The 24,315-nt window shown below is 38.3% G+C and overlaps 1 protein-coding gene across 6 annotated transcripts in view; it reads left to right on the top strand.

The window, feature by feature from the left end:
* Positions 1-24,315, top strand: part of OSMR (oncostatin M receptor) — a 32,378-nt gene that overhangs the window by 3,948 nt on the left and 4,115 nt on the right. For all 6 annotated transcript variants that reach the window (XM_035309134.1, XM_035309130.1, XM_035309129.1 and 3 more), the window contains 14 exons: positions 5,061-5,158; positions 9,299-9,459; positions 11,803-11,962; positions 13,642-13,926; positions 14,555-14,684; positions 15,989-16,155; positions 17,260-17,396; positions 18,645-18,804; positions 19,339-19,415; positions 19,921-20,137; positions 20,759-20,959; positions 21,678-21,779; positions 22,201-22,380; positions 23,799-23,963. In XM_035309134.1, coding sequence (XP_035165025.1) covers positions 5,086-5,158; positions 9,299-9,459; positions 11,803-11,962; positions 13,642-13,926; positions 14,555-14,684; positions 15,989-16,155; positions 17,260-17,396; positions 18,645-18,804; positions 19,339-19,415; positions 19,921-20,137; positions 20,759-20,959; positions 21,678-21,779; positions 22,201-22,380; positions 23,799-23,963 — 2,215 coding nt within the window. In that variant the 5' untranslated portion in view covers positions 5,061-5,085. The remainder of the gene's footprint in view (positions 1-5,060; positions 5,159-9,298; positions 9,460-11,802; positions 11,963-13,641; positions 13,927-14,554; positions 14,685-15,988; positions 16,156-17,259; positions 17,397-18,644; positions 18,805-19,338; positions 19,416-19,920; positions 20,138-20,758; positions 20,960-21,677; positions 21,780-22,200; positions 22,381-23,798; positions 23,964-24,315) is intronic.

Below are 24,315 nucleotides of genomic sequence, written 5' to 3' on the forward strand. Positions count from 1 at the left end.
TTTCTCTTTTTTTTTTTTCTTTTTTTTTTTTGTTTGTTTTTTTCTGAGAAACAATTTAGAACATTTAGAATATTGTCTAAGTATAGGCATGCTTTTCTGCAAGTATAATATAAATGTGTAAGTAAATAGAAAATAATTTGAAGAAAAATATTATTTTTGTATGGAAAATTGAAACTAATGTGGCATTATTTTTCTAAAACAAACAATAACAGGCTTATCTTCATTTTTTGTGTATATTATGCTTCATTTACATAACAGAAGTGGCTCTTAGTGTAGTTTTTTTTATATACACTTTAAACCTCCTTCATGTTATTTGAGACCAATGTTTCACTTCAAGTGTAAATACAAAATCTAAGGGCCTGATTGTGTCGTCTTTGTATTGAGTCATGCTTTAAAGTACTGTGGAACTTTTGTGAAACTGTTCAAAATTCCTCACAAGTGAGACCCAGCGTCCATCTGGAGGTGCTAGTTAATCTATATAAACACAGAGCAGTAACTGTGTAGGCACAGAGTAAGACGTCAGAGAGCAGAATTGTAACAGAATCATCAGACGGTTCTGTGGTTCTCTTAAGAGTCTGTTCACTGTCTTTTTTGTTAAGAGTTCTGGAGATTGGGGAAAGTCCCTGATGACTGGAAAAAGTAAATGTTACACCCATCTTCACAAAATGGCAAGAAAACAATCCTAAGAAACTGCAGTCTGGTCAGCCTCAGTTCAGTTTCTGGGACTACTGGGAAGCAAGTCTTTCTGAAAGCCATTTCTCGGCATGTAAGGGAAAAGACAGTGTTTGGGAACAGATGCCATGGATCTACCAAGGGGAGGTCAAATGTGAATGACATGATTTATTTCCTATTTGAAATGGCTGGCTCTGTGGACAAGGGCAGAACAGTGGATGGTAATGATTTTTTTCACAGTATACACATGTCCAAATTAAGGCAATAGATTGTTAGATTACTTGGGGGCAAAAACGGTCTGGACTGTTAGGCTTAAGGATCAGTTCTTCAAAGTTTATGTCTGGTAGACATTTGGAGTGGTGCCCTATTTGAGCCAGTGCTGCTTAACATCTGTACCAATGCCCTGGACAGTGGAATGAAAAGTGCCTTTAAATAGTTGGCAGATGACACCAAATTGATGTAGGTAATTGATACTCCATCAGGCAAGGATGCAATTTATAGGGACCTCAACAACCAGGATGACAAAACTTAGGAAATTTAGCAGAGACAAATGCAAACTCCTGTTGGGTGGAGTTGGAGGGAGGAGGGCAGTCAGGGAGCTGAGAACAGTCACACAGCAAAAAAGGACCTGCTGCATGTTAGTCAGCAGTGGGCTTTGGTGGCAAGGGTGGCTCACCACATACTGGGCAAGAACATGGTCAGCAGGCCAAGTAGAGTGGTTATTTCCTTTTATTTGGCACTTGTGATGCCACATCTGTGTCCAATTTGGGGCTCCTGATATGATGACAATTGGCAGACTGGACTGAGTCCAGAAGAGTGACCAGGAGGGCTTGGAGGCTGGAGCACACACAGGAGGAGTAGTTGCAGGAGCTGATTTTGCTTAGCCTTGAGAAGAAAAATCTAAGGACAGCTCTAACCGTTGTCCTCACCTAACTAATGGGAAGTCATGGAGAAGACAAAACTAAGCCTTTTGCAGAAAGACAAGAGGAAACAGTGCAAACTGTAGGAAGGAAGATTCAGTTTGAATATACAGGGAAAAATAGTCACATAGAGGCACTGGAACAAGTTGTCTAGGGGAGCTGTGGCATCTCCATCCTTGGACTTCTTCAAAATTCAGTTAGATGATTGGTTCTGATTCTAGGGAAAAGCTGTTGCAAAATTATTTTGATGACAGAAGTAACTAGAAAGGAAAAAGTATTCAAGCTCTGTGTCTGCTGTCCATATTCAAAATTTCTGGCATGACATCTTCTTGTTCTTAACCTGCAGTTCATGGAAGCAAATGTCACAGGCATTCCAGGCTGGAGTGTGGTGACAGCACGACTTGTCTTAGGCTTCAAAGAAAAAAGCCAACAGTGATTCATTCCCAGATGAAGAGCTGTGGCATACAAGTGTGGTATTTCTCAAAGAATGTTGCTCCATAACTTTTCATATTGGCAAATAGACAACCAAGCTATTTGGCAAACCAATGGTTGTGACATTGGCTCTTTTCTTGTGGCATTTGTAGCTCAATAGTTCTCAGAGGCAGTGCTTTGCCTGTTTCAGTGTGGTGCATTTAGATACCTGAAAACATTCCCTGACTACCTTACTCCATTTCCTTTGTTGTTCAATTGCTTTCACTTTTGGCAAAGGTGTAGTTAATCATAATATCATCGTGGTTTTTTTTGTTTGTTTGTTTATTTTTTTCTTTGAATGATATTGATGATGTGTTTTCTGCAAATATTTTGATTCTCTTTTAATCTTTTTAAATTAGACACATTTTAAATGGTTGCTTTATAACAGTATTTAATTATTGATATTGCAGAGTAAGTGCTTGACATTTGTTGGTAGCAATTACTGTACATGATTAATTTGTTCGGCGTGAGCAGAAGTTTCTGCATCAAGATGATTTAGGTCAAAATATTACTCATCTATTTCTTTTATGAGTAGTGTAGAGGACTGTATTTCTTTTTTTATTTTTATTTATTTTTATTTTTTTATTTCAGTATACATCATATTCTCTTTTGCTAGAGAATTTCAAAGCTTTTCCCATGGTAATTTGTTTGACAACTACAATATTGCACTTTATCACAGATTAAATTACAGTGTTAAATGAGACTATTAACACAATGAATAGTGAAGAGCATTGTAAAATTCCAAATATGTTTATATTCCGATGGTCATTTATTATAATACACTTTCCTTTAGTAGAGTACAGTATTTGTAGTGTGCAGCAATAGAAATGAGATAGGATGTGCCATCCGTGAACTGGTAGCGTAAAAGACCAGAGAGACGTAGTTAAATTAGTCAGGTATTTCAGTACAGTGGCTGACAATGCCTCTGGACAGCAGGAAGGATTTGTTATTCTTTTTTTCATATAGGAAGTAGTTTAACAAGTACTCTACCACGTTTTGACTTCCACAGTACTTTCCCATTAGATGTAGTTTTTAGGTGATACATGACAAGTAGGTCTAACAGATTTGTGTCCAAACCCAAAGATGTTTACAAAATCAAAATGTCCTGTGGGACCACGTTTTCTTCACACTGATATAATTAGGTGAGGAGTTATGCCCCTGAACCTAACTGACTATGCTTGCATGAAATTGGTCTTAGTCTACAGTCAACTCAATTGCATTTAAAGTCTATTTATTTATTTATTATTATTATTGTTTTCCTGAGAAAGGGTGTGCAAGATTTGGCTTTGTATTCATTTCCTATAATTCAAAATAAAAACAATGTACTGAAGAGTTTTCAGAATTTTTAGCACAATCTACTTCAGGAAAACTTTCTGTGCCACTTACTTGCCATTCTGCTGCATAGCAAAGAGCCATTTTGCAGTGGTTATTTCAACAAGATGTATCAAATTATTTTCCTTTTAGATATTAAATTTGAACAGCTGATCAAAAAAAAAAAAGTCTAAACTTTGAGAATTCATGAAGAAGCTGATTGCCTGTAGCTCTTAGAACACTCTTAGCTGCAATTTGAATGAAGTGTAAGTACTCAAAGCTACATAGATTCTTTATTCGTGTTGGTTTTAGTGTTGTTGTCCAAATACTCTTGAGGATATGGGCAGGAAAGGCTGCAGAAACGCATACATTAAGGAAGGCAACTCTCACTATTTATGTATGCGGGCCTACATGTGATGGGTCTGTACTTATGAGGAGAAAGTTGGGATACACTCTAGCAAGGATACTTGAGGCTGCCGCATGGCACTCAACTCATCCCCATTTTCCCTTTGACCTTCAGAAACTGTCAGAAAAAGGTTGGAATCTTTTACCTCTAGTCATCAGAGAAATTCAGGGTTTTCCAAAACCACAGTGAATCTAAGGCAGGGTCATTTTCTGCAGCTCCGAGGTAATAAATTGGTGGCTTTATTCCAGGAAGAAATTCTGGAGTAAATTCCTGGCACCTCTGAAATTAGTAAATATTCTGTCCTTGGTTTTTGTGGGGACAGAAGGTCATTCTGGTTATCTTTCCTGCCAAGCAGTTTCTACTTCTGTTATGAAAGTTAACTCTCTTTATCAATATTCTACACAGCTCCAGAAATGTAGTGTGAAAAACATAAATTAAAGATAACTGTATCCAATAGTCCTGTTCCTGTTGCTTGTGCTTCTGTACCCTCTGAGTGCTTTTAACCATACTGCTGCTGAATGTTTGCCTCTTCCTTCCACATGGGGGAATGCGCAGGCAGTGCTCACGTTTTATGAGGTCAGTCCCTCAGGACAACACTGAACTGTGCAAGTCAGAGTTTCATCCTGTCACAGTGTAAAAGCTGGAAACAGACTGCAAGGTAGAGCCCTATGGAGCTGGAGATGGCAGTCCTTTTAGGAATGGAAGGTACTAAGACTTCAACACGGGTATTTCAACTCCTGCCTAACTATGGCCCTTCATATAGTGTCCTGGGTGCTGGCACAGGGTGAGACCATGCTTGCCAAAGTCTGCAGGGTTCATCATCATCCAAGCTTCTTGGTACGGCAGAAACTGGGAGACCTCTAATACTTTTTTTTTTTTTCCTTTTTAGAGTGGATCTCTCATTACTTGCACAAGAGGAAAACCAAAAACACATCAGGACAAACTTTAGTTTTAACATTCCTTGGGAACGTGTAGAGGAAAACCATATTTGTGTGTAGTTGTGTTTTCTTTAGGTTGAATTGAACTTTTTAAGCATGATGCATTTTTCACTACACTGTAACCAGATCCTAAAAATAAGATTATTATTTTTTTTCATTCCTTATCTTTCTTTGTTCATTCTTCCTGTATGTCTCACAAACTGCCTGGAGTGTTGTGTGGTTGGGTTTTTATTTATTTATTTACTTATTCTTACATGCAGTAATAGTATCTGGGCAATTGTCTAGCATATATTTTTCCTAAAAGAAACACATAATTAGAAATATCTTCTTTTTTTTTGTTAGGTCGTGTGCAGGAAAAGGTAGATGAATGATGAATCACTTCATGATTCTGGCAGTACTGCTCCCCCTAAGGACTTGCCACACTGCATACTCACAGCAAGGTAAATGACTTTTTCATTGGGAACCTATCTATTAACTTTTAAGGACAACTGAAGCTTTGGACTTGCTCATTTGTAACTCTCCTGTGATTAAGCAACATGTTACATGACTCATCAAGTTATTCATTTTGTTACAGAGATGAAGCAACTTTAAAAACTACCTGTTGTAACTCCATGCGAAATTTTCCATTGAATCAATTAATTGCAATGCCACAAAGCCAGATTATATTTGTATACCTGTTCCCACTCTCCCAGATGTTTTTGATCTGTGCTTATTCATCTTTAAATAATTCTTCTTTGACAACTTTTATGCTTTCCTACACCTTCCCATCACTTTCACTTTCCTGTCTTTCTCATCTGTGAAAACATTAGGACTTACATAGGTTCTTTTCTAGTCGTGCCTTCAAATCTCAGGACCACATTTTTATTTCATACACTTCACATCTGCATGTAATGTGGAGAAAAAAAACTCATTTGTTCCTATTCTGAAGGAACAAAGATGAATGTAAGGAATTTTCCAGAAGGCTGTGTATTTTAAGGTAAAACTGTTGCTTGCATACTTACTACTGGCAGTAGTATTTGTCATTTTCCATTTAAAGGAAAAAAATAATGAATATTTTTATTGGATTTCTATGACCACAATTAAGAGGCAGAACTTAACAAACCAGTCCTCACTATAGAAATCGTATTGTTTTAACTGAGTTGTTAAAGGATGGAGAGAGTTTTCTGATTTTTTTTTTGATTTTATTTTTTTTGTATGAATGTACTTGGTATCATACTGAAGAGGTGACATATGTGTTTCAGATTTTTTTCCTCTCTCCTCTCTCCATTGTTGGTATTTGTATGTTCACACTGCATTCCAGCAAGGTGCCAGTTACTTAGTTACCACCAATACCCCTAGGGTGGCAAACCATTGCAATGCAGGCAAGTCCAAGCAGTTACTGTTTTACAACAACTAAGTCACTTGTTCTCACATGCTGTTTTTCAGGAGTAAAATTAGTCTCTGCTGTTAATCATAAAGCTATTCATGTAGCCTGAGTTAGCTTTCAGTTAAAACAAGTCATAAGACGCCTTGATTATTTAAATTTCCTAGGTGGAGAAGGTTACAACTGTGAATGCTGCAAACATTTCTACATGTGCAAATTATACTGCAGAAGTCTTTATTTCCCAAATTGTAGTTCAGTGGTGTTCGAAATCTTGTGCTCTAGAAGAATCCATAGCTATATTGTTTGTGCTTTTTATTGGTGCTGTGTGTGAGCTCTGACTGGTGATGTAGACCGTCTTAAGTTCTGTGAGGTCATCCAAATAAAAGCAGATAGTGGAGGGACACTTGTACAGATGGAGGAAAAAGAAAAAAAAAAAAAAAAAAAAGAAGAAGAAAGAAATCAATGAGAGCTTTGTTTTGGGCAGAGTAATTGAACATGGCAGGTAGGTCTCCATGGTGAGAAACAGGATGAAATTTTTAGCTTGAACAGAAAAATGCAGATGGAGAGGAGAGAGAAGCACATCATCAGTGTAATAAGCACAGTAGTGACACTTATAACTAGAGTTGCCCAGGGGAGAAGAAACTCAGTAGATATGCAAGTCTTTCTTTTAATGGTGCACCCTGAAGGGGCAAGTAAAGGTGTGAGGGATCTACGTCATATTTAGTACTTGTGGAGTCTTTTACAAAGAACCTGTAGTTTCAATAGCTAATTTTTGATCTGGTATACAGTAACTTTCTTGTGCCTGACTTCATTGCATCTTACACTCTTTAACAGATGAACTCTGGTATATTAAGTCATTATGTTCTTTAATACGACCTCTGGAGGTCATGCTGTCCAACCTACAGCTCAGTCAGGTCACTTAAAGCAGACTGCCCAGGACCACGTCCTTGTAGCTTCTGAATGTCTCCAAGGCCTTACAGCTTCTCTGAGCTTCCTGTGCCTGTGCTCTGTCTCCCTCACAGTAAGGAACTGTTTCTTTATATTGAGGAGAAACCTCCTGTGCCCACTGCCTCTTGTCGTGCCACTGGGCACTGCTGAAAAGAATTTGGCTCCACCTTCTCTGCACTTTCCCTTCAGTTACTTGCATACATTGATGAGATTGTCACTGAACCTTCTCTTCTCCAGGGATCCAAGCTTTCTCAGCCTTTCCTCATATCACAGATGTTTCAGTCCCATAAGCATCTTAGGGGCCCTTGGCTGGACTCTCTCCTGTACTTCCACTAAGTGTATATCTGCTAAAGGAGGAGAGCTCAGCTACATTACTGTGAGAAGACAGAGGTTTGGTTTCTTCCCTAGGGTAAGGAAAGACAGTCTTGTTCTGTCTCAGGTGAACTGTCATGAAAGAGCTGTGGTGGAGACATGGACAGATTATACAAATCTGTTAGATTTCAATTGCATAGCAATTGTACTCATCACAACATACACATCAACTTGAGTTCTGTGGTAGGAAGAGTTTAAAGCTGTCATAGAAGAACCCAGATTTGCTTTTGTTTGAGGCAACTGTAACAACTTAGTAAAATTTTGGATTTATAAATCTTTAACTGAAAAAAAACAGTTATCAGGTATCAGTACGTTTTTCTTTTTCACAAGCCTTTTATATCAGTAGCATGCTTGACTTATGGGTCAGGTCTTAAAAAATACTTAGAACTTATATGAACTGTTGTCCAGACAATTTCGTCATGTATTTTGACAAGCCCATTTACATACACAAAATAAAGTCCCCTCAGAGCCTTGGTACATGTTGCTTCAGGTAACAGAGTGGTGAAGGTACAGGTAAGCCTGACCTTCCCAAAGTAAGGCTGTACCTTCCCAAAAGAACATAAGATACTGATTTCCAGTTAATTTTATGGCTCACTTCATTGCTTTGGTTCCCTGCTTGGCTTCCTGCCTGGTCAGTACTTGTCAATGAAGCTAGCAATATTTCTGGTTTCTGGTAAGACCTAGATTTGTTACTCCTTCATCATTTAGGCAAGTGAAAATTATTCCTAGGCCCTCAGCTTCGTTTACTCCATTCCAGACATCAGCTTATTATCACAGGTGCTGAGTTTCCTCATTTAGTGTAAAACTGATAGCCATTTTTTTTATTTACTATTTGCCTTTCAAAAGCAACTGCCAAGCAGCAGATAGTTTTTAAGCACCGTGACATAACCATATCTAAACCAGAAATTTTACTTCTGCATGGGAAACATTTTAGTATTTACTTTGCAGGAGACATTAATGCTGTCAAATCGTGCTGTCATATGATCATGTATGTTTGTCTTTTTGCAGTAACCATGTATTAGGGCTGCAGTGAGAATTGACAGAGGAGGAAAATGCATGCACATGGACGTGTGCATACTTTCTTGAAAACTTTTTAGGATACAACAGTTCCGTTTCTGAGACTTAGTGGCTGAAAAATGAAACCTTGATTTTTATCTCATATTTCATCTCTTCCATTGTTTTTGGTTTTGTTTTTGTATTTGCTTTCATTTCTCTATTTTTTGTGTAGTGGTGACCAAACGGATATCTAGAAAGAACAACCACTCATAAATTCAAGGAGCCTTTCCTTTTCTGACAAGTAAAAGGAGTGTAGTCTGACTTCTAACATGTAGTTGATCTTAGGAATTAAACCCAGGCCCCCAAAGTCCATTTGCATTAACTAGTTCAGTCTTCGTTACATCACAGAGGAAAAATGAGTCTGCATTTTCTGCCCTAACGTTTAGAGACTTGCTGTGTGTTGGATTTCCTGAGATTTAGTCCCTGTCAGTGTACAGTGTTGTTCCTCTTCACTGGAATATAAAGAGAAGGACTGATATTCTGTTAAAATAGCTAGTAAATTGAGGGCGTAATGAAACCAAAGAGCACACTCAAGATAATGGTGGGGGGCTATTAAGTAGATTCAGGAACCTTGTTTTAACCTTCTGATGCCTGATGCAAGATGAAAGATTGTAACTGATTAAGATTAAGATTGTAACTGATTTTGATATTAAAAGCATGGGCCTTGATCCTCCTGTGTTCCAGTTTGTGCCCATTACCCTCCATTGTGTTCCTTTGCCTTTACTAATGACTCCCAAAAAAGGTTAGTGTGGAAATTTTTAGTCTTTTGTAGCTTACCAACATTTGAAGGACTAAAGCATACATAAACATTAGTATTTTTATGTCCTTTTTGTGCTCCTAGGATCCCTTATGTTTCCTGTAACATACCTTAATGTTTCTAAGGATTTGGCTCTTCAGCATCTGCTTGTGGAATGGGGTGTTGACAAGTCAGCATATGATGCTAATCTAGCAATGTCTTTTGAAATACAAGTCCGTCGAGCAGATGAAGCTACAGTGTGGACAGTAAGTGTTTTTTAAGATATATTAGATATTTACATTATAAAAGAAGCTAAAGGAAAATCATATGCTCAGGTACATATACAGATCTCTTTGCCTCATGGGTTTATGACTTACAACATAGTTATCTCCAAAACTGTACTAGAAGTACCTTCATATTTCACTAGGTGACAGACTTGGTTTAATGTTTGCCCAGTTTTTGTGAAAACAAAATATTGTCTCAAATGAAGAGGTAATTTCCACGTGAGCAGAAGGTAGATATGCCTTGTATATCTTTACTTAAATAGAGACTGTGGTGGGCAGACTTAGGAGATCTAATTCCCTTCCAAGGTGCAGGTCCCCTAAGCAGTCTCCCAGAAGAAATATTTCTTTGCTCCTGAAGGCAGGCTTTTTTGTAGCATGATTACTAAATGTCACTGGGGACAAATTCAGAATGAGTCATGTGTTGCTGCAACTCCTCTCACCTTACAAACCAAACAGCATAGTCTCAGTGTGACCAAGGCCTTTTAAGAACGTGGTCCAGAACTTGACCCTGTCAGCAATTACCTTATATCAAACTCTTCTGTTTAGGGAAGAAGGTAGTTATGTTTCTTTTGTGAAATCTCTGTCCTGGTAAATTTCTTTATCACCTGAAACACCCCACTTTTCTGAAGAGATGGAGACACCATTACCCAAATCGTTATGGCTTAGGCCTGTTCTGGATTTTTTTTTTCAAAGTCTGTGATATCAGTGTGAGAATTTTTGTCTCCCAAGAGAATTTCCTCTCCTTGGGTCTGGCAGAATCTTTTGGGAACTAAGTGCATGTCTTAGGGATGTTACAGCTTTTTACAAATCATCTGCTGAATGAACTATGGAATGAGATTAAATGCACATGTTAAAACTTAGTAAAAACAGAAAACTGCTCCAACTCTTTCCAAACTGTTATTTTCGAGAAATTATATAAACTTGAGAAGGGCTTTTTATGCTATCCATTTTTATTTTATTTTATTTTATTTTATTTTATTTTATTTTATTTTATTATTTTATTTTATTTTATTTTATTTTATTTTATTTTATTTTATTTTTGAGTATCCTTCCTGCAAACTCTTGTTAACTTGTTAGAGGAAAGTTTTTTGAATCCAAGGACAGAGTTTGTAATGTTACTCATAATAAAGATGACATGGAAAATAAACAGAATATTTTGAATGTCAGTGCAACACAGGAATGTATTTGCTTCTGTGTTTTTCTGAAGACTGTGTACCAATAAAGAAACCCTGAGAGTCTGCTCATACTAAAGTGTGTACAGTCTGTCTGACCTTCAAAGCTAGACTGTACAAGTGTCAACACTCTTCAACTGAAAAATTAAATTGTGAAGTGATTGCAGAGTTCTCAAAGTGGCGCTATTATGAAAGTGCAGGTGTTGCTGATGGAAAGCACTGATGGGGAGCAGTTGTCTAGCTGTCAGGGTGAGACAGGGCTCTGGTACAGTTCACTGGAGCAGCACAGATCTGTAGGCTCAGAATCTGGTGTAGTTGCTCTAAGAAGTACTGAAATGTATGTTGTGTTCTGAAATGTATTTATAATTACAGGTGACTAATACAATTTTTGAGACATTTTTTCCTGTCTCTTATGGCCTGTAATACCAGCAAAGATTCATACTCAGGTTATCTTTTCATCTGTCTGTGTTACTACCTTGTGCCCTGGTTAGTTTGAATTGATGTTTGACAAGTTACAGAGTGTTTTGCTCAGATGATTGTTGAACTCCATTTAATATATTAGGCCATCCTTCTATTACCTTTGTATAGCTCTTAACATTTTTGGATGTGTTCTTTCATGTTTCTTGCATATGTTTCTTACAGCAAACATCTGCGGGGGGAATCGGCAGGTATTTTCCTACTCTGCCTGGCACTGGTGGTCCTCAGACACTGTGCCTCAGAACTACAATTAAATATCTGCATAATTCCTTACTGACCAGTGCAGATGCTCTATGTAATTTGGAGACAGAGCATTGGATAAAGCGCACCTGCAGGCAGCAGCATGCGTGCAGAGTGATGTAATAGCAGGCACATATAACCCACTGAAAGTCCCTGAGTGTTTCTTGAGAAATGGGGCCTGACACACCACACAATTACATGGTTAGAACCGAGTAGTCTTGCCAATGTCTCCATCACTCCACCACTGCTAGTGCAGATTTGTAATCCATCACTTAGAGTGAGATCACAGCTATCAGGTGGGATTTCAGAGACTTATTTATCAAAACCATTTTCTTCATTTGAACCTTTTCTCTCTCTCTTACCCTCGATCACACTTCCAGAATATCTACATGCTGCTGTGTTTTCAGTAATTTGCCTTACTGGCCTCTCTTTATAGGATTTTCATAATGTGACACTTGATAAATCAGGAAAGCCTCTTCATTGGATATGGGATTCAGACTTACCTCTGGAGTGTATGTCACACTCAGTGAGAATCAGGAGTAAAGCAGAAGCGTCAAAAATCTGGAGTCAGTGGAGTCCATGGGAGACTGTCCTGGGTGAGCAAAACAAGACCGTGTTACATTGGCTTTATTTTTTCCAGTACAAAGCTAGATTTTAACTTGCAGATGACTTTATTATTAAAATCCAACTCAGGAGAGACAACATCAAATCAAGAATCTGTTTGAACTCTTTTATATCTAAGCCCTAACCAACTCTATTTAGCTGGAAATAATATTAGTGTTTCAGCCCTTGTTCTAATTTGCAGACTACCTTCCTAAGTGAGTAGCCCAAAAGTTTTAGGGCTTCTCTTGCTCACACATTAGAACAATACAGTAAATTGAGCAGTGTGGGAACTTGGATTTAGGAAGAATCAGTCCTCCTTTCTTGATGCAAGCTCTTGCGTAAGTTGGAGGCCTTGGCTCTAGTGTAGCCTTTCACCAGATGAGACACAACCCTTGTGGAGAGGAGAAAGTGCATAGCTGTGGCTACTTCATTGAATTCATCCGCATTTCCTTTGTCTTGGAAACATAGCTTTGGTTAGCATTAAGGATGAAGAGAGAGAGGAGCAAGTCAGCTTCTTATGTCACTTGGAATGAGCTGTGAATTATATGAGAGTAAACAGGAAATGCAGCAATAACATAATCAAATGATGCTGAAAACAAAACAAAAACAAAAACAACAAACAAACAAAAAAGAAAAAAACTTTTTTTTTTTTTTTTTTCAGATTATAACCTGTTTTATTAAAGCAGTTTGGTATCCAGAGAATTTGGGTTAAACAAAATTTGTCACTGATTTTGGAAAAAAAGATAAGTGATTTTGTAAAGAAACACTCTTCTTGTTTGCATTAGCAAGGGTTTTTATTTATGGGAGAAGTTACTGTTAGTAGAAGCAACACAGGTCTGTATGCTTGGATTGTGGCCAACTAATTGCCCATCTCCTTCACATTATATAATGGGAGATAAGATGCATTCTTTCTTACTAACCACAGTCTTAGAGACTTACTTTTTTTTAAATTGAAATTGGATAGGAATCAAATAGACTATTTCCTTGTCACAAGCAGATCCTGCATAGGAGACCTGTTTAGAGGTTCCTGAAAGGCAACTCTAGATTTCTCCAGATTTTAGATCAGCGACAGATTTTTATTTTTGCCAACAGATTTTTAGATTAGCAACAGCATGTAAGTCACTTAAATATTACTAAATTTTGCAGCCATCAGGGAAACATTGAAACAACATTGCAAGCCATAGAAATCTCATTCTAATCTGAGTATCCCCTTATCAGTCTGATTTGTTCAGTGTAGCTTAGCTGAGTTTTGCGTGAGTTTCAGAACATGTTTGCATTTTGTTTGTTTGTTTGTTTGTTTTCTTAGTCCTCTGCTCAAAATCTGTGAAAGTGGGCATTTTGGCTGTAAGCATCATCCTCTTCATAGGTGCAGGAGCAGTGTTCATCTGTAAAGACAGTTCTTGAATATACACAGTTTTTTTTCGCCATGTGAAGGGCTGCAAGATGGATTTAGGCCTCCCTTAGGTTGTTTGTTGTACTACATCATATGTGGATAGGTGTTAACAGAAATCTACATGTCTAATTGATCCCTATATAGGAAAGAATATGAAATAAAAGAACATGAGTGGTAATATAACAGCAGATTCTCATGTAAATGCTCAGTTATGTGTTCTGGTTGAAGGCTGCTCCTGTAAGCAAACTTTGAAAAGATTTATTATGTGTTACTTTACAGGTCTGGATGCTTCAAATAGTGATGGACCAAAAATCTTTCCAGAAGAAAAAGTTATAGAGGAAGGCTTTGGCATCACTCTTTGTTGCATTGGAAGGAAAGGCCAAATCATACAGGAATTCTTTCTGGATTCAGATGTTCATTATTTCAATAAAACAAACAGACAAGTTGGACTTCTCATTGTGAAAAATGTGACACTTCGAGGAGCATCTCGACATGTCAGTGTCTACTGTAAAGAGCCTTGCAGTGAAGAACCTTGCTATGCTCATGCACTTTTCTTTGTGGGTAGTAAGTGAAGGCTTTATTACAATTCTGTTTTCCTATTGCTACTAAGTCAAGAATGGCTGTAAGAGCTATGAGGAGAGAAACAAAAATAGCTTGGTGTAATTTGGTATTGTCCTGTTAGGGCTAGCTGAACTCTATTTAATCTCTGACTGAAGGTATGCACACTTGCATGTAGAAGGCATTACAGAACAGAAGCCATTGCTTTAAACATTTTTAGATTCATCACGTCAATCAATCCCATTACAGGTTAATAATTTTTAAATATACTTACCCATTTTGAGTTCAGCTTCAATGTCCTTGTGCATGTGGTAAAATTCCAGCACCATCCCCCTTTCCAAGATTGGTATTAAGTTTTACAGATAAAAACAATACAGATTAAATTAAAGTATTAGTATAACAAAAAATAATAACACAGAGAAGTGTTTGGGTTGCAATTAATTTATGGTGTAGTCCTGATTTTTGCTGCAGAGATGTCATTGAATAAGTATAATTGAATATAATCACAACATCTGTAGTAAACTAGGCTTTGTACACATCCATTATTTCTAGTTTGCTAATGTATAGAGAACATTGAAGGTTTTTGCCTTGATTGCCATGCTGTTGGCTTTTTATCATTATTCCCTCTGACTAGGACCACCTGATACACCTAGTGATTTTTCCTGCCAAACTCGAAATATGACAACAGTGACATGTACTTGGAGCCAAGGAAGAGACACTTACCTTTATGGACGTCATTCATCAAAACACACCTTGTTTGAAGAGTAAGTCTCCTCACTGTTATATTAACTCTAGCCTGTGTTGTACAAAACAGTCAGGTTCTTTCTGCCTTTTAAGATCTGTGGAAATGTTTTTATCCATGCTGCAATTAGCTGCTTGCCTCTTTCCAACTCAGTGATTAGCTTATTTAACAAAGCTTGAGTAGTGCAGAATTAGACTACATATAACGAAGTTGCTGCTCTGTTAGACCAAGTTCTGCTCAATAAAGCCTGCTGTAACAGTTCGTTGGGTTAACGTGCTCAAATATATTTAAGCTGTATGAAGACACCCTGCAAGCTGTATATGCCCAGCTTAAGTATAGTGTAATTTATGGGGTGACATAGAATAAATAGCTAACAGATAATGAGCTAGTAGGCTAAGTATTAGAGTGTTCACAATTTGCTGACATTAACACTTACTGAAATTGATGGTTCCCTGCTAGCCCCCAGTTAGCCTAATTAGCCTCACTGGTTCTTTCTTTATGATTTTATAACTTCCCATGCTGGTGTTTCCCTTCTGGAATTCCTGAGCTGTCTCTAAAATCCTACTTCTGTCTATAATTTTAACTTCTTTCTTCTTTTTAACTTTTTTTTTTTTTCCTATTTTTTTAAAATCTCTCTATAACTTTCTCATAGCTCTTTCTTAACAGTCTGGGTCAAAGTCAGTGGCATATCAAACCTGTACATTGGCTCCTTGCCACAGAGGCATCTAAACCCATAGGAGAGGAGGCAAGGCAAAGCTTTACAGAAGGGGCTGCATAGAAAAAAGATTAAAGGGAACTCATAAAACTGTACAGAAGGCTCACATCATCGCCACAAGCTTTCAACAAAAGATCTCAGAAGAAGGCAGATTGTCTTTGCATACTACCTTCGTGGTCTCTGCATCATTCACTTCTGTGAGGATACAATGATGATGTAAAAATGGAAGGTTAGAAGATGCAATGAAATTACTATTTCATTTAAAAGCATGACTGTGGACATGTGAAGGCTTTAATTCTCATTAAACCAAGTCCTTAATTTAAAAAGCTGCAACCCTGTGATGAAATACCTGAAAGCAAGTAAGCTGTAACTTAAAAAGATAAACTTATTTAAAGAACACTTTCTTCTAAGTGTAAGGATACCTGTATTCATCTTAGTGTGGGCTAGGGGAAGGAAAAGGGTAGCTTCCCACAGTCAAATTTAGCCTTGTTTTCTGAGATGCTATATTTTAGTTGGGCATCAATGATTTTGACATCTATCTTGATTCTACATTATGGAAAAATGTCTCTCTCTCTCCCCCTCCCCCTTTTCCTCCCTCACTTCTTTGATAGGTTTTCCCAAAATTTGGTTCCATGCACAGTAAGTTGTTCTGAGCAGTCCTCGCAGTGCTCGTGTTCTTGGGATATAGGCCAACAGAGGATTTATAATATCACACTGACTGTTGAAAATGCACTGGGAAGGAAAACTGCCACGGAAGCTTTTGATGTAACTCACAGAAGTAAGGCCATTTCAATTTCTTTGTTGAAGTTCTTTGCTGAAGGCCTTGTCCTCCTGATCTTAGTATCTGGATGCCAGTTTGAAGTAGAAGTCTTTGCTTTGTGCTTTCTCAGGCTTTATTAGTTCTCTCTCCATGCTGTAGTTTTCTGCTGTCTCTTCAGTTGCAGGTTATTCTCTGAGCAGTAGCTACGGCCTTGGTTCCTTGTCCTGTACAACAGTGTGCCCCGGGTCCCCTAAGTTCTTGTCTATTCCTACCTCAAAACACCTGGGTATTTTCTACATCTCCAGTAGTCTTTTCTGTTCCCTTCAGTCCTCTTTGTGTCCTTTGGCCCCACCACATCCATCCCAGTGCTGCCATGGTCCTTCAGCCTCCTTGCCTGTTTGAATAAGCAGGAGGCAATGTGCTCTGCCATGTTCGGAAGCAGGGAGCCTGATGGGCCAGGAGGCTACTGGTGTAACTGACGCGTTCCAGCAGTGCTTCCTTCCTCAGAGGCACTGATTTCAGTTTTGCAAGACACGTGTTTTTTTTCATGATTTCTAGGAAAGTATGTTAAACATCCCCATCTGTAAGTATCTCTCAGAAACGCAAGTTGATTATTTGATTGTTTGAGGAAGAAATGGAGCAGGAAGAAAGTGGAAGAGTATCCAGGCCCTGGATTATAGAATTTGACTGCATTTGCAATAAAAGTCTCTGACTGTTTCTTTTGTTCATGATGATCTAAAATATCTCCAAGTCGGCACAAGGTGTTTTTTTTTTTTAATTATTTTATTATTAATAATATTTATTTTTATTTTTTGACTGGTATAACTTGTATAGCATTTACAGAGTCACAGAACATTTTAGGTTGGAAGGGACCTCTGGAGGTCATCTCGTCCAACCCTTGTGTTTAAGCAGGGCCACCTATAGAACAGGCTGCCCAGGACCTTAGGCATTACATTTTAATTCTGAAATTAATTTTTACTAATTTATGTCTGTTTTTCCTAGACTGGCAGAGAAATTTTAGACCGTATTTCATATTTGCTTTTATTGCTCAGCTGAAATACCTTAAAATACGTTTGTGTATAACGTGATTTACAAGAGCTAACACAGACTTTCCATTGGCAGTTTATCCCCTACCACCTTTCCAGCTGTGGGAAGAATGCACGGATACAGAAATCAAGTTACATTGGAACCATCAAAATAAAGGAATTGAACTCTTTTGTCAGACTGAAGTGCTCCAACCCAATGGGAAAGCAGAACTGGTATGAAAACTGCATTTCATACAGAAAAACAGAGCAAGAATCTTTTTGACTTGAAATACAAAAATAATTCCTCAGCAATATAAGTACACTGTAAATCTTGTGAACATGCTAATATGTCTGTTTTCTGGGTTTGTTTGCTTCCAAGCTTGATGTGCACTGTGTGTCCCACATGGCCTGCTGTTGCTGGCACTAGTTCATACTTCCAGCACTGCCTAAGCTGCTGCCTGAAGTGTGTGGTGTGGCTGGTCTGTAAACCTGGCTCTGTCCTCTGCCAAATGTCCTCTGACTCCGAGATCTGCTGGGGTAGATGAAAATAATTATAGGCCTTATAATTGCTGTTGTTATGACTACTGCAAATCTTTCTCTCTGCTGTGTTTTTATAACTCATATAATCTTACACACACAAATGGTAGGGAGGTGTCTTCGACGACCACACTTGTTTGATATTAGTCCAGGAGCTTTCTCTGTAAGTATTGGCTGCCCTTAATGGTAGCATGTATGATTTCTAGTGAGGATACCCCAGAACAGTTTTTCTTCACATCCTCTTCAACCTCCTTGAAAATTGTTTCAGTAGGGTCCTCATCTTGTTCCACCTCTTTTACAAACGGTGAGAAAGACTGACTTTTTGCATGTGTACTGTGGTTTCTTTGTAGCCTTTTTCTTATGAGGGCAGCTTGCCTTTAGCGTATAAAGGTCATTATGAAGATCAGAAACAACCTGTGCTCTGTCTTAAGTATTGCCTAAGAGCTGTTAGATCAAATCATTGCTGCAGTTGACCATTGCAGGAGACAGTATAACTGAGAGGCTTAAAAGCATGCTCACTTCTCGACTTTTACTGGAACTCACCCTGTATCTTAGGGGAGAGCAAGCAAAAGGCTGGGGAGAAATGGAAAGAAAGGCAGCTGTGCATATGTAGAGAGCAGCATCCTACTTAAATGAGCTGAGTAAGAGACACAGATAAGATGAGAACAAAGTCTCAGTTAATTTCCTCTGCTTTTGACGGGTGGTGAGTGCCTCCTACTCAGATGGTTACATACAGCCAGCTTGCAGAACTCTTTTTGGATCTCCCAGTTTTTGGATCTTGTGTATATCTATTTTTTTTTAAGAAACTTGTTCCTCTGTTGTCTTCTCCAAGTCTAGCTTTACTGGCTATTGTAGCATCTAGTGGTTCAAACAAAATCTAGTTCTTCAAACAATAGCCTGTTGCTTATGAAGCCAAAATGAGCTGTTCTGTTTTCTGTTTTGCAGTACAATGGTTCAGACACGCAGCTGCATCATACCAGCATCGCCCTGGGTGGACTGCAGCCTTACACTAAATACATAGCTAGAGTACGTTGCGGGGCAGCAAAGAACTTCTGGAGATGGAGTGAATGGAGCAAAGCCCAAACCATCAAAACAAAGGAAGCAGGTATGTCTGTTGTACTGAGAAGGGAAGCTTGAAAGTTGTTCTTCATTTGAGACCTGTTTGTTATTTTCTACTCTTTTGCTGTGTTGCTAAAGCAGAGGCCACTGCATGCATGAAAGTAGAAGCACACTAAGCAAACTTTAAAAAGGTGGCTTTGCAAACAACTCTTATTGTATGCACTGGTATTTGCCATTTCATCCACTGCAGGCAGTAGGAAACCCAAATGACTGGGAGGATGGCTGGACTGAGTAACAGTGTGAGGGCTAGAGGAACAGCGCAGTGATGGGAAAAATATCTGGGAACTGAAAGCAAAGGAAGGTTTTTTAGGGAGATGAACCACACATGCATTCAGGGAAAAAAAAAAAAAAAAAAAAAAAAAAAACACTTGAAGACAACAAGTTAAAGGATAATGTTTTGGCAAGACCTGAGATTGATTGCAAAGAGAGGTTCTGGGGGCTGAATCTGTTCAAATGGGAGCAAACAATTAAATATCCTCTCTGCACCTAGAACATCTTTGTTTTGCTGTATTTATTCCAGCTCCATCAGGGAAAGTGGACATCTGGAGAGAAATTACACCAGTTCTGAGGGGGCGGAACGTGACCTTGTTCTGGAAGGTGTGACATGGGTACAGAAATGGAAATAAAACTCTTAATAAGTGGGTTGGAAACTTATCCCATGGACTTCAAGGAGTCTATGTGTACTTTATAGCAATTCAGTATGGAAATGTCATCCAAGACAAATATTACTTATAACCTATTTCAGGATGTTTTTAGCTGTATGATGATGTGCTGTCTTGTAATTTCAGGCACGTATACTTCCGTTTTACCAAGCATTATAACAAGATAAATCATATTACTGATTCTGCATTTCCATTTCAACCAGCATGAGTTATGCTTGTATGCAAACAAGTGTCTATATTGTTGTAGGAAATAATACATTAGTTATTTATATTTATTTATTTATATAGAGTTGGACTTGATGATCCTTAAGGGTCCCTTCCAACTCAGGATATTCTATGATTCTATGATTCTATTTAAAGTTCTAATAGTTCCTCTAATTTTTTTCAGCAAAAATTGATACATTGATAATTAATGTCTACTCACATATTTTTTTCCCTAGCAAGAACCAGGATTTCGAGCAAATGGAAGAAGTATTTCATATGAAATAACCTGGGAAAAAGTAGAAGACAGCTCTAAACCTGAATGTATCTCCCTGTCATCAGCCTATAATAGCACAAGGATTTTCATTGATAACCATCCGTACAGAATCACTATAATGGCAAAGAACAATGTTAATTATTCACTTCCTTCAATACTAATCATCCCTGGAGCTACGGGTAACAGCAGGAGTATTTTCAGCTAAACCTAGATTTCTGTTATCAGAGTTTTATGTGCACTTGTTATAAGTGAAATGGTAATTCACCATCTTGGAGCGAATAAATTAACCAGGCCTGATAACTGAAATCACTGCTATCTGGAAATTATTACTGTGTCTTGGCCTGTATGGTGGTAACTCTGTTCATATTAAGCTTAAGTGCGTTGATCAGTCTCTCACAACAGAAAGTCTGTTTTCCACAGAGAGTCTGCAGAGCAAAGCATGGTTAGCATTCAGCTAGGTCTCACACCTTCAGGAAGGGCCCCAAAGGAGCAGCCTTCCTCACAGGGAAGTTTGTACATGCGATTAGCCTCTTGTGACTGCCATTTATGACTCCAGGTTTATGAAGCTGAGTTTTCTTTTTATAATAATAATAATAAATATTGGATGTTTTTTGAGAAGCCGTTTTTCATTATATGAAAGGATCAGCTTTCAGCAGGTGAAAGAACCTAAATGTCTGATCAAGAAGCAGCACAACCCTTTTATTATTATTACAACTGCTTAGCACAGGAACTATATTAACCTTCATTTCTGCAGGTCTCCTACAGGAAAGTAATAGAAACTCTGTTTTGTTCATTCCTAGGCATTGAAAAAATGCTCAGTGGTTCAGAGCTTATAGAAGAGAAGGTTAATGGTACAGAGGATGGCATTTTGATTTCCTGGGAGCCCAGACATATGTATGACAGCTACGTTATTGATTGGTGTAACTTTCCGATGTCGCAGCCTTGTGATTTGCAATGGGAGAGATTTGGGCCCAACACTTCCAGTGCTCTAATCAACTCAGGTGAAAGCAGAATAATTTTTCTTTCTGATGCCTGTGGTACAATTCTTTTATGCTGTAGACATTAATTGAATTTAGGAAGCATGTGGAATATTGAAGTCTGTGCAGTGCAGGTGCAGTTCTGTAATAGCATGTGACATCATGTTTTGCCCAGCAGCTGAAATAAACACCATAAATGTGTTGGCACCACTGAACCCTGGAAATCAGAACAATATTTTAGCAGAACTCTTCTGAGTAGCTTGAAATAACATCTTGAACGTGAGTAGTGGTGTTGATGACGGAGTTCAAAATCTGTTTCAGCAGAAGAGGTATAAAATAGAGCTCTGCCTTTTCTATAACTTGGGTCAGAAGTTTAGACTTGGGCAAGATAACACCCACTGCACAGTGAAAAGGTTAGTGCTCTCAGTGTACCACAGAGAATGTCTCAGCAGCAGTTGGGTGTATTTTATCTCAGTGCTGGCCATTTGACCTCAGTCCTTTCTGGCCATGTGAAAGTCACTGTGATATACTTATGCAGCTGTGGGAATATAGCCCTCCCAGAGTCTATTGCAGATGAGAGTTCACTTTGGAATGAAACACGTTTGATCAAAAATTGACAGAACATATTTCAATATACAATAAAGAAACTGCACCTCAATTAATTAAGAACAAACAAAACAAAACAAGCCATCAGGGTAACCTGCCTCCACACCTATTTGTAATCAGTTCTACTCTTTTCTAGCTGCTTTTGTTCCAGGGGTAAGATACAACTTTCGTGTCTATGGATCAGCTGCTAATAGAGCCTCCTTGTTGGAGAAGAAGACTGGTTATCTCAAGGAGCAACGTAAGTTGGCAGTGTATTTAGGGTTTGTGTATTTGCTAAATTCATCTGTCACAAACAGAGCAATTCCACAGCCCTCATCTGAACAGATGTGACATGTATTTGCTGTGTTATTTCTGTATCGTCAGAGAAACATTTACAAGTTGTAAAACAATCTGCATGCCCAATACAGAGGATATGTGACTAGTGCAGTTAACATGTTGAGTCCCATCAGACTAGCGAAACTAAATGATGATTAGCAGTCACTTTTTTGCATATAACGTGAATACTCAGAAGGTGGCAGAGTTTTTTGGAGTGCTTTGGCTTTGTTCATTTTTAAGAGTGAGATAGAAACACCACATGGGAATTTAAAACTTTTTCAAGTGGGACAATACACATTCTTAAAGGATAATGGCAAGTTTAATATGAATTTCCATTCTTCCAGCTCCCGAGTTTTGCACTGAGGTGAAAAACATTGAACTGAGTAACCATGCAGTGACACTGTTTTGGGATCCTTGCCCCACAAACAAGACAGACCGTGGTTTTCTAAGAGGCTACCACATTTATGTATCACCCGTGCAAGAGGATTGCAATTTGAAAGGATCCAAAAAGAATGTTCATTCAGGTAACTGAGCCCTGGGATTTGATTTAGGAAGTTCTGTCATTGAGACAGGTGAGAGACTTGTGTGGCTGATACTGCAGACTCTTATAAAGTTCATGTTAGGCAGGCAAATTGGCCCATAGGTAAGGCATAGATTTCAACACTTGCTGCTATTGATTCTTCCCTAGTGTTTGAGGTGCTACTGGGCAGAAGTAGGATCCTGGCTTTATATAGACTTGCAGCCTCCTGTCCTGTTTTCCATAGATCCCTTCAACTTTATTGTGAGCTCCAGAAAGGATTCTTGTGGGAAAATATTATCCTCTACAGGAGGAGTCAGTTTCTGCCTCTTGCAGTCTGAGTTCTGGAGGATTCCCAAAACATCTGTTTGTGGTCTGCTTGGATGAGAGTCATAAGAAGCATGTTAGTTTTACTAGGTTTTTAGAAACAGATGGAATGCCATTTATTTCTGTCAGAATTGGATCACAGTGGAAATTCCCCATTTAAATTCCTTTATAATGAAAGTATTTGTGGCTGCTTTCTACCATGGAGTTCCTTGGGCAGCAGAACTAAGCCATGGGGTGGCACAAAACCATGTTTAACTTTCTATTTCTGTTTTTTTCCTGCTTCACACTCAAAACTGTTCCAGATGACTTTGCATTAAAATTTCCAGGTGTTTCCACCACATTCAAGGTGTTCTTTTTATTTATTTATTATTTTTTTTCCTTGTTTGTTTGTTTTCCTTTTGCTTTCCCCTTACCTCTTCTTTTAGGTGGGTCACGTCCTCTCTGAGTCCTCTGTTCAGTAGACAATTACCAGGCTGAAAAGCATAGGTTGAACTGGAGGAGTATTATGTAGAAGTTCTTGCCAAAACTAAACTAAATACTGAAGTACTACAGTTCTGCAAGTAATTCCACTTAAAATGTTTAAATCAAACATTTGCTGTTTTCCAGTTGCCTGAGCTGGCAGATAAAGGGTGTGACTGGAAACGGAAAATAAGCTAACCCTTCTCTCCCTGCAGTCTAGGAGTTGAACAATAAGGTGTTTTTGTTTTCTTTTGTTTTTGAGGCAGCGGTTTCTTGCTTTCAATTACCTTGAAAAAAACTTCACATAAGCTTAAGGGCTAACAGATTCCAGGGGAAAAAAAAAAGGGGGGGGGGGGGGGGGAAAAAAAAAAAAAAAAAATCAAGCTGTAGTAAGAGGAAATGGAAATACAGAGTTGCAGCTTTTGACAGCAGGTTGTTAGGTGGTCTACCACAGGACGGTTGATGCTGCAAGTCCAGTTAGGAGGGATGTGAGACCAGACCAGCAGCACTGAGTCAGGATGACTATCTTTTTCAGAAGAAAGTGTGGAGATTACAAAGAAAGCAAACTGTAAATGTTCTGTTATTTCAGTGGTTTAGCAAACTCAGTTAAGCTGATTTGTAACATCTGTTTCATTTTAGATGGCTCAGTACTATGTAAATACACAATCGAAAACCCAGAAGAAAGGAGATACACTGTGAAACACCTAACGTCAAACACGAAATACAAACTAGCAGTTGTAGCATACACTGGAGGAGGAGAGTTTCCTGAGCTTAACTTTACATACATAGATACACCATTTGACTGTGAGTATTGGCAGTAAGACTTTTTTTCTCTTAGAAGAAAGATGGGTGGATGTTTGAGGTTAGAACGACCTTCCTTTCTCAAGGGAAAACCATTTAATTTTCAATGCACTTGAGAAAGGATCTAATTGAGATGAAATATGCATGTCATCATGATATTTTGGTACTTTGAAGTAGCTACATCTTTAATCTAGAATAAAAATAAATTTACAATGACATTTAAATCTCATATCCTTCTGGGAAGTAGCATAATGCATGCAGATATGCAGGACTAGTGAGTCCTGTTTGTCAGAGCATTGAAGAGTTGCATTTAGATTTGTTTTCTGCTATGGGAAAAACTACGGACCTGTGCAAA

Source organism: Oxyura jamaicensis, chromosome Z, assembly GCF_011077185.1.
Source record: "Oxyura jamaicensis isolate SHBP4307 breed ruddy duck chromosome Z, BPBGC_Ojam_1.0, whole genome shotgun sequence".
NCBI classification, from domain to species: Eukaryota; Metazoa; Chordata; class Aves; order Anseriformes; family Anatidae; genus Oxyura; species Oxyura jamaicensis.